At 37.9% G+C, this 10516-nt stretch overlaps 1 protein-coding gene across 9 annotated transcripts; it reads right to left on the bottom strand.

Annotated features, from left to right (window-relative positions):
- Window positions 1-253: 253 nt before the first annotated feature.
- Window positions 254-8704, bottom strand: LOC111255580 (uncharacterized). Of its 9 annotated transcripts, none has more exons than XM_086977934.1 (7): window positions 8295-8677; window positions 6035-6145; window positions 5706-5851; window positions 5253-5447; window positions 5020-5096; window positions 4464-4507; window positions 254-542 (listed from the first exon to the last, which is right to left on the bottom strand). In XM_086977934.1, exons 1-7 carry the CDS (start codon window positions 8350-8352, stop codon window positions 319-321), a joined length of 855 nt encoding a protein of 284 aa, XP_086834060.1. In that variant the 5' UTR covers window positions 8353-8677; the 3' UTR covers window positions 254-318. The 9 variants fall into 9 exon arrangements, with proteins under 9 accessions (XP_086834060.1, XP_086834063.1, XP_086834061.1 ...); XM_086977937.1 differs by having other exon boundaries at window positions 254-448; window positions 8295-8676; XM_086977935.1 differs by having other exon boundaries at window positions 5253-5435; window positions 8295-8669.
- Between the last annotated feature and the right edge of the window lie 1812 nt (window positions 8705-10516).

Below are 10516 nucleotides of genomic sequence, written 5' to 3'. Positions count from 1 at the left end.
GAAAAAGGCAATTTTGGCAACAAGCTGCCTTTTGATTTTGTATCAACTTTGGTCTAGTAGTGAAAGTCTAGTGTCGTTTTTGCGTCAATCAATAAAGCATGTTATTGCTAAAATTAATTCGTGCTGGATAAAAGTAGCATTTGGCCTTTATCCAAACTCAAATCATGCATTTTATGCAGCCGTTCCTAAGGGTTACAAGCACTTGAAGATGCCAATTTGTATATAGCAGATCAGCAATTACAAGAATCTCATATAAACGTTGTATTGATTAACTGAAGTTTTTATTGATCGATCGCATCAGCTTCCGAGTACGTTTTCTTATTCGGTATGGTTTCGTCGAGGCCTTTTCGAAGTGCACTCAAGTTGATTCCGACTATACTTTTTGACAGGGGCCACCTTTCCGAGTAACGACGACGGCGGCGGCGGCGGCGGCGGTGGTAAAATAGACCTTTGCGTTGTTGGATACACCATTGAAACACAACAATAAAAAGACGGGATGTTCGATCCATAAGGTACCACTATTGATATTGAATAAAGATAGGCTGAAACGTAATTAAGAAAGAGAGTGAGAATTTGAAGTATCCGTTTTTTTCGAGATCTGATTCCGGAAGTGGTCAGGTTTGGAGTAAAGCGTCTGAACCATAACTATCTGCCAGGTCATGGTTCACTTGTGCATAAGTAGTACATTTGCTCCAAGAAAAATCGTTGTAGAGATTTAAAACGATTTTCGTTTTTTTTTTTTAAAAGCATTTCGAAAGCCTTTTTGTTAGCTAGAGATCTTTAGTTTTAGTGTTGGGTAAGCTATTTGTTCAATTTTGTAGTAGATGATCAATCATTATGGTGCGAGAGTGTATTCGACCTAGGGACTGTTGTTATGAGTGCATTTGATCGATCATTTTTTGTACGTAGGGAGAAGACACAGAACAATGTCAAAAAATGTTGGTTGATACTTACGCATGACGTCTTGTTGTCGAAACTTTACCAATCTTCCCCCACCCACATATTTACTAACGAGTTTGCCAATTAATCACGTTATTTTTTTAAACCTCTTTTAAAATCAGTATCTTCGAAATAATTTAGAGAAATCCAAGTGAATAAGTCAATTGTGTAGATCTTTCAGCTGATCGTGTCAAAAACCAAGTTTATTCCTACGGCTTGACTTTAACAAATACCCCAAAGGGATTAATTTGCTATAGTATCATAAGGTTACGTTACAGTATCTATGACATATCCACGAAGTCAATAACTCAACGGCTTTTTTTTTTTAGGATATTATCTGCAATTATATTTCGTAAACAAACAACGAGATTTCATGAGTACGTCCTTATTCTTAAATTTGAAGTTTTATAAATCGAAATCCTCCTGGACGTCATCCTGGGAATCGAAGAACCCCACACAAGAACAACGCGAAACAACAAAAGCACCTCTCCACTTCTTAGCTTATAAATATAGACTTATTAAACAACTCAACCGAAATTTGATTACGATGGTACTCATAATTGACTACCTGTCAACTGCAAATATTCTAAAACAGTTATTTGATCAGCTGTAGATGCACATCGTTCTGTATGACTCGTATCTAGGTATAAATCATATTGCTAAGCGATGAGTGACAAATTAACGAAATTTCAATTACTACGAAACGTTCTTTCCGCAAATAGGAAAATTATTAAAGGCAAAACATATTCGTTTGGTTTCTGCTGTGGGCCTTCCGTATTTTCCATCGGGTTCACCGCGCTTAATTCATGCTTGTTATTCAAAGTTGCTTGCGCACAAAAAGGATCATCCAGAGAATCTCACATCGCTTAGATGGATTTAGGTCAAAAAGATTACATATCTGCGTGTGTGTATGTCCCTTAAAGAATTCACCACCGTGTTCACAGCACACAGCTTTCGTTCGCTGAAGACTCTGATGTGATTTTATAGTACACGTTAAGGTGTCTGCAAATGCAAATAGGAAATAGACCAAATTAAAATGGAAGTTGTTCTTAGAACCGCTTACTTTTATATGAAGCTCGAAATATTTTCACAGCATTATGCAGAACCAGGTTAGGAGCGGATATGTTAAACATCCGACAAAAACAGTCCGGCTATAACGGTAAGGTACGTAACACATGGTTAAACATAAGCTGAGCTAGCTATTTTCAAAAGATCATCAATCTTCTAAACCAAATTTTTATGGTGACTCTATAATACTGTTGAATTGCGATTCAAATTCGGTGAGTTTCATTGGCACAACTAGTCAACAGTCACTCCGTTTAATTTGTGAGTGTTCTGGCGTACCGTAAGTGTCTTGTCTGAAACCACGTTGACAAATAAGGGGCAAATAAGCTTCGCATTTTGCTCTGCCAAATTCAAGTTCTATCAGAGGCCTCTTATTTAAAGATAGACTATACACCCACTTCTGTAATCTATTGTAAGGTCATAACTACTGTCCTTTTGATATCGTATTCATGTCTGTGAATTCGTAAATTGACGCGTATTCGAAATAAACATAGATATCATTAGGTGACCTTCCAATGAAAAATATTCATTGATATGCTTAATCCAAACATGATTAAGCTTTTTTCTCTTTTTAACCCTGGGGAACGTCATTGCTGCCGAGAGTGAAATGGCGATAGTTATTCGACGCTGCCGAAGTTTATTTCCATTAATGGTTGGACGAAGGCACCAATATTGCAAACGCAAACACTATACATCAATATTTACATCAACTATCTCAGATATTCCCAGCTAGAAACAAGATGTCAATGTTCCAACAACGCCTAGGGCTCATACGAGTTGTAGTAGACCGTAACGCGCTTAAAAAATACGTTTACTTAAAATAAGAGAGTCGTAGCGAGTTTGTTAACATACATGCGTTCTAGATACACATAATAATTTATTCATAACAATCAACATTATTCTGTAAAACAAAATCGAAGATGTTAATGTATATTTGGTGTCGAACTGTTTACTACAATTGCGACGACTTCGTTTCATGCCATCGTATACTTTTTCGCAGTTTTAAGGTAACTAAAATGTAGCTACAGCAACATGGTTCTTACACATTTGCACCGTTTTTTTTCTTAAAATTTAATCCATTCGACTCTATGATTCTCTCAATTGTCAGATTCTCTCTTGCTCCCGCTACGAAGTGTTACCCTGTTCTTAGGGTGTGACAATTAAAGCTTAAAGCCTGGAACGCTTCACCAGTGGATAACAAATATACCACATTTGCTAATTTTCCACACCAACAATTGCACTCATGTATGTGTCGCCCAAACTAAGAACATGTGCTGCTCAAAATCTTTGTATATATATTGTCCCCCAACACTTACATACAGGTATATTACTGCAAATGGTACGAAACACGAATTTACGTCCGTTTATCAGGATGCAAAATATATAAAATGCATATATATGTATGCATTGACCATATATATATATATATATGGTCAATGCATACATGTTTTGCATATATATATATATATCCTTTAAGGCAAGCAAGTCATACGCTTTTGCGTATGGAGTATAAACTTGTGCCTTTTTACATTACTACACCGTACAAGCACACCTACCTTTATCAGATGATAGACATTTTGATATAGCGCACCAAACGCCAGACGCATCATCAGACAAAAACGACAATGCTATAGATTATGGTTGAAGCAATTATCATACCTTAAACTCAGGTGACATAACTGTTCTTGTCTAAGGAATCCACGATTCCTGTTAAAAGACTCGAAAAAGGCGAAAACGCCCCTGTCGTCTTCACTTTTTGTATTAAAAATAACTGACTCTATGCCCGAATGAAATCGTCTACTTAAAATCAACCTTAAAATAAAAATTAAAACTAAAAACGAAGTAAGATAAAAATAAAAAAATAAAAACGAAAACTTAAAATCAAGCGTCTGCCGAACGCTTGCATGGCTTATCTGTTTGTTTTCATGGAAAATAGCAAAAACATTACTACGTAGGAATCTACGCCATCCAAATACTTAATGACTGTATTTGTGTTTGTCTCTAATTAATCGATATACGTATCTGGCTGATATTTACCGTGGCTAATGTCGAGTTTACACAACATAGACCCAGTATCAAAAGTGGTCCTATAAAAGTAGCTATTATTAAAAAGGTAAATACTAATAAATTCTGAACATCATAGAGAATTTTCTTATAAATAATAGGGTCTGAATTTAGCACTTTTCTGGTATAGAACTTAAAAACTATACTTTTTACGTATTTCTAAATTAACTATGAAAGACATTTGATTCTTTTTCTGACATCGTCGGGTAACCGACTGAGCTCTTCAACCCATATTGCTATGTCTATTTATCAGCGGTCACTGACCAACAACTTGGATCATTGAATCTTTCAAGGCGCCAGTCTTTCAAGGTACCAGCCATACTTTGCTAGTTCAATCTCTTTTTCTGAACTGGGCTTTCGGAATATTAATCGATCGTGTAGTCGCGTTGTCTGACCTTGCCAAAACTCGAAGCATTCAGGAATTAGAATCAGACCTCCCCTGAAAACCGAAAAGTTTTATTGCGCATATTAGTTACCGTATTCGCTTCCCGTCATGCTTTATGATACCATTAATTTTAGAAAAGCAGATTCGCATCCAGGGCACCTAACCTCGTGATCCATTATTTCATTTTAGTTATTACCGTACGACATCGGATGATCGAATGCTTTGCACCTATATTAATTGCACACATGAACATGGGACACTCAACATTCAAAAATTGCTCACACTAGATATAACAAGATGGCGAAGTATTTAATTAAGGCAGACGAAATTTATTTGGGAGCCAAATATGATTCTTCCTAAATGAAATACTTCTTTATTAGTACCGAAGAGAGCGAAGCGTCAGCGTTGCATCTGGTCGGACAATACGCTTCGTTTCAGCGCATACATGCTTCGCACTTCGTGCCAATTCCGCTCGGTTGTCCTCGCAGTGGTTAGTGTCCACAATACCCAGTCTACTTCCTAATCTGGTAAAACATTAACGAAAGGAGTAAATTACAAGTACCTACCAGTTATCCGGACAGCGAACAGGTGTCGAAGTGTCGCAATATTTGATTTTCAAAGCCTCATGCTCCTCTTCCAGAACCTGAAACATACGTTCAATACGTGATTTAGTTTACATCCATAATAATTAAAACGAAGAAAAATACTAAGTATAAGGGTGTTGATTAACGGTAACTATTCATAACTTCTGTTATATTTGCTAATGGGAACTTCCAGAGAGGAATGCAAAGCGTCCGACCTTTCTGGATTCGACAACGGTACTCTGTTTGCTGATTGAAGCGGATATCTGACTATCTCGGGGTCGTGTTTCGAAGTAAGCTTCTGACTCTTGTCGACAAATCTTCTCCACGCGCCCTTCGACGCGAACCTGCCTGTGCTGCTGGTCCCAGTAGAAAAGCATTGCTGCCCGAGGATTGCTTAGCTGTAAATAAAACTTCATTCACTTATTTAAATTTCCTCAACAATTCGCCATCGCGGAGGCACTGTTCGGCTAAAGCAATAAAGTAGTTAACACAATTGTGAAAACTGATTGTTGTATAACTACCGTTCACGTGTTATTAATTCTAATGTACGGACTAATTAGATCGATCTGTACTCGATGTATTTTACATTTTTCACACAGCGATATGAAATAAGTTGCCGTAGTAAAAAAACTTATGTTTCTTTTTAATAGGCATTTTGCAGTTCTTACTAGTTCTCGACCCTTCCGGGAATCATAGTTTGTAAAGAAAACGAAGCCGCGCTCATCGAATTGTTTTAGCAGGACCATTCGGACCGATGGTATACCATCCCGCGTGGCGGACGCCACTGCGACCGCGTTTGTTTCGTAGATTGTATCTGTAAATATAACATCAAAATCCAATTGTCGAATTTTTGGTTAGCACCTTGAAAACGGATCTTCATGAACGTCACATTGAAGGGACACGCTACGACAACGTCAGCTATGGCTCGTAAAAAAGCGCTTACCGCTGAGTGCATACAAAATAGCAACAAGTATTGAAATAAACAAGTAACCCTTACTTGAGTCTTTAGCTTCTGTAAACCACCTATCGAAGAGATCAACAGGATTCCGTGTCGGCAAGTTCTCTTCAAGAAGAACATTCCATACCGCCTTGTAGCTTCGCCTCATTTCTGCAGAACCAAAGATTTCAAGAACACGAGAACCAAATGATGTTTCACGCCCTAACACTAGCCTGATGTGGACGTATCAAAGATCTTTATGCTTTCTGCAAAATTTCATAATATTATGCTTCTAAAGTCAACGAAATTGTCGATTTAAGCACAATTTTTAGTTTAGTTATTTTACCACATAGAGCGCCCGTTCCAGTGCCGTTCCTGCTACGAAATAAACTAATTATAAACAAAATTTACTTAAAAGCTCTTGTATCGCTACAACAGGGGGCAACAAATCGAATAGGAGCTGCCTAGAAGCATTGCACAAGAAGACTGAATGGTCTTGCGCATACTCGCAGTAATAAAGGAACACATAAACCGTTAGTGTGGGGCCACCGAAGAGCGGAACAAATCGAGAACACATTCAAGGACGATGGAGGTACTTTCAACGAAACAACATCAAATCTTTTTACCACGGTCTAGGGAAATATTACTCGAAAAACCTTTTTCCTCGAGTAACTCTGGTGAGAAACTCACTGCTCTTTCACTTTAACCTAATTATATCACACATCTTAAAAATGTTGCACAACCAAATCTGGACAGATTCAAAGACACTTGGTCTGTAGCCTACGAGCGTTGCAGTAACTAGAACATCCCGTCTAAAAAAATATCAAATTATTGATATATAGCGAACAACTAGCAAAAAGTGTATTATCCTGCATTCGTGCAAAAGCTGCATTACGAAAGCATACCGCCATTAAAGTATAGTATATACTCACATATTCTATAGTTTAGAGTATAAAAAACCCTCTATTTTTATGATCGAAGTTATTGTTACATGACTATGCGTAACAGGGAACGCAAAAGATTTCCTCTTTTTCTTCATTGTAAAAGATTCATCAGCAATATGCTATAGATTTTTTTATGAGTGGCGCTTTCCATTGTCTCAAAACAAAATAGTAAGCAGTGGTGACTATGAATCGCTATATGTAAGATACTTCAGTGTTCGGTTGTTTAATTAAGGCTGAGTCGATGTGTAGCAACCAAACGGTGTCACATCCTTAAATGAGGCTACAGGCATGCGAAAAAGGCTCAAGTTTATCGATAATCTTACCACAACGAGCCTAAAACATAATGGAGACAATGCCCAGGCAACCGGGCGTGTTTTGTCGTGAATAGAGGAATCTTCCTACCGATGTTTTCCTGCCAGCGACTATATTTAAGTGAGCGGAATCGAGCTCATAAAAGTAAACACGTCATCGCACTCAATGATGAGCGATATGTCAGAACAATTTAGTTCAGGGCCAACAAAACCTGAGATAAAATTATTTGAGATAGTTGATAATGGGACTGTAATAATGGCGATCAGTTAGCAGCTCAAAATAGATACCAAAATCAAAAGAGGCGAAAGGCTAATCTCAGTAACAATAGCGATAATCCTAGTCACTAGCTTTTCGTTCATGTTGAGTGCAGTTAAGCACGGACAGTCGTTTGTAGTCTACCATTAGCCTAAATTCGAGCCCCAGACACAAACTGACGCATGTAATTTTCGCGCGTTTCGGTTCTTAGTGAACTCTGGTATATTGTCTACGCTTAGCAATTAGCGAAGCAAATAAATGTTACAGACTCCATAGATTTTTCCGTTCCGTCGGGAAGGGACCAGTTAACCAGGTTATCAATCATCAGACAAAAAAAAAGACCCAGATAGATCTGCTTTTCTACAAGTCCCTTTAGCTTTTGTTTACCGGTAGGTCTGCTCTGCCAGCCAATATCACTTTCACCATATATTGTTGGCACACGCGCAGTGAACGTTCACGGGAGCATCCATTGCGTCAGTTTTTCCTTACGAACAAAACGAGATGATGTATTTCAATCCCGTTGGCTTTATTGTTTTTCTCCTGTCACATGTCCATTATTTATCAACTTTCATCCGGGTCTTTGCTATACTATTCTCGTTTAATCGTTAAATTTTGCTGTTAAACTTCATCATTCCATCGCCAGTTAGTTAAGCGAGACGGTACCTGCTCGTCATAACCCAATGATAGCAATGCTACTGTTAATTTTTAGTCTGTAATGCAGTAACATTTCCCGCAGACTACAAGCGAACATGTAAAAAGCTTACCGATTTATTTTTCATATATTTCACTCTTTCATTTGTAGTACTTACGACTTAACGGTTGATTTGTCATGCTGCCCGCCTTGTCCAACACCCAGCGCAGGAGCATGCGAGGTACCACCAAGGGCTATTACGCGTGGCCTGAGCACCACGCCAGGCAGTGGCCGTGGGCTTTTCACGTCCCCGACAGCGACTCCTGAAGTCCGGTGTCTGAAGAGTAAAGATTACGGATTCGCGATGGTAACACGATGTGTTCCTGTTTGTGATGACGGTTTTGCCGATATCAAAGATGTCAATGGTGAGCAACAGAGCAGCTATCGTTACTCCGCTATTTGCTGGATGCCACTGTAGCTGATAAGATGCATCAATAGCATATGGGCAAAATTTCCTCCTCACTGGTCAGCTGCTTCACCGCTGCACAGAGCACCAGTGTGCGCATGCCATCCAAGTGCGCGAGAAGGGCAAGTTCTACCCGCCTAAGGAGAAAGGGCTCGCCAAACTCCGCGAACAAGGTCTGTTGAGTGCTACGGCTGCACGTATAATAGTAATATAATACTAAAGCAATGGCATAGATAGTGCTAGCCGGTGGACTGTATGGTTAACTACATGAGCTGCCACTGTGTTCTTGTAAGAGAACGATAGTACACAATATACTTCGTGCTATGCATGTGCTTGTCAAAACTAATTCGTATAAAATGAAACAGAAAGATCAAACTGGAATTGCTCTTAACTCTATTTGGACCAACTAATTGGAGTTTAGACATGTAGGTCATTCTTTTTAGACAAATCGGCCAAAAATATTATTTAAACGACCGAAGACCCTGGGTGAAGTGGGGGTTTGTCTATTTCTGGGCTGAGCTAAAGGAAATTAATCAAGCCGTTTAAACTAATTGTATCTTTTGACTTTCGTAAGATCATATTCATGGTGTGTGTTTTTTTATATATAGTACGTAAATAGAAGAAGCCATTGAAATTAGAATTTCTTTCGTTACACTGTCTACAAGGATATACTGTCTCTCAATGTACATAAAGCCACGTTAACAAGGTAGTTGTTTCATAGGTACAGCAGATCGGTGATGAAGTGTTGGAGCTAAACGGGACTTGGTGGTATCTGACTCAATTTACCTTTAAAAATCGTATGCTTTATACATTATAAATTTTGAGCTAGACAGAGTTATTGGAATTAAGTTTTAGAAAACTACTAAAAAACAGTCATTTGTCCCTCAAGCACTACATCAGTTTTATGCCCTATTGAAACCGAAAATGACTGGAAGTTACATAGATGATTTGAATGGAAATACCAATTAAATAAATTCAACTACCAACCTACATGAGTAATACTATGAGTACCGTATTCTAAGCTGAAATGTCATGATATACGGTGTATAAGACCTAGTGAAATAGAAACCCAGGTTATAATCTACTCTGAGGTCGTTTAGAAGGTTACATCAAACACTTCATGTGATTTTAGTGATGTTGGCTGCAATCTTCTTTCAACGGTTACTCCATAGAACATTGATACTGCTTTCATTATACCACAGAGTAAAAATTGGTAATTGAATTTCCTAGATCATTTCTACCTGATGTACTTTAACTTTATTCAAATTGAGGTTTCAACACTCCATAGATATAATCTATAAGTAAAATATATCTCAAAAAGCAAAATTAACCATTAATACATGATTGGAGGAGGTTCCTTTACACAATGATGATTTAATGAAGATATTGTCATTTCAAGCACTATTTGAAAATTTTTTTCGAATTACGAAGGTTACCTTAGAAAACTTACATATCCGCGTTAATATTCCCTGCTAATGTCGTGCGTAAACAACTTCACCTTTAAATCTCTATAACTTCGAGAGAACTAACAAGTCGACTTCTTTCGCTCAGGTATAAATGCATTTATCAATTCACTTCGTTTTGCTTCGCTGAATGCGGTAGTCTATTATAATCATCATCCTTATTAGACAGAATTTCGTCTCGCTACTAATTTGTCTTCTCTCTTTTTCCATATTCCAAATGCATTCTCAGAACCTCATTACGTTATCGGCCTGTTTCAAATTAAAACACACTTCGAACGAAGCCAAATCTTATTAATGTTCGGTGCCTCATCGAAGCTTTTAAAACAATTAATATAATCAAATGTTTTAAAATTTAAGGTTGATCTCCAGGTGAAAACATCATTCTGTAGGCCCAAAAAGTTATTTACTACACCGTGTGGCGGATGGGGCTCCAATAGTAAATTTTCGTCTAAAAGACTATGACATGTTTAC

This window comes from Varroa destructor, unplaced genomic scaffold (assembly GCF_002443255.2).
Source record: "Varroa destructor unplaced genomic scaffold, Vdes_3.0 BEIS01000001.1, whole genome shotgun sequence".
In the NCBI taxonomy this organism is placed as follows: Eukaryota; Metazoa; Arthropoda; class Arachnida; order Mesostigmata; family Varroidae; genus Varroa; species Varroa destructor.
This window is presented reverse-complemented; position numbering and strand designations above follow the sequence as displayed.

Coding starts and splice junctions, on each gene's coding strand:
- LOC111255580 (XM_086977934.1), bottom strand. CDS start 8,352: ATGCTCCTGCGCTGGGTGTTGGACAAGGCGGGCAGCATGACAAATCAA. Junction 5,852..6,034: donor TACAGAAGCTAAAGACTCAA/GTAAGGGTTACT, acceptor TTATATTTACAG/ATACAATCTACGAAACAAAC. Junction 543..4,463: donor ATGCTTCGAGTTTTGGCAAG/GTCAGACAACGC, acceptor ATTACGTTTCAG/CCTATCTTTATTCAATATCA.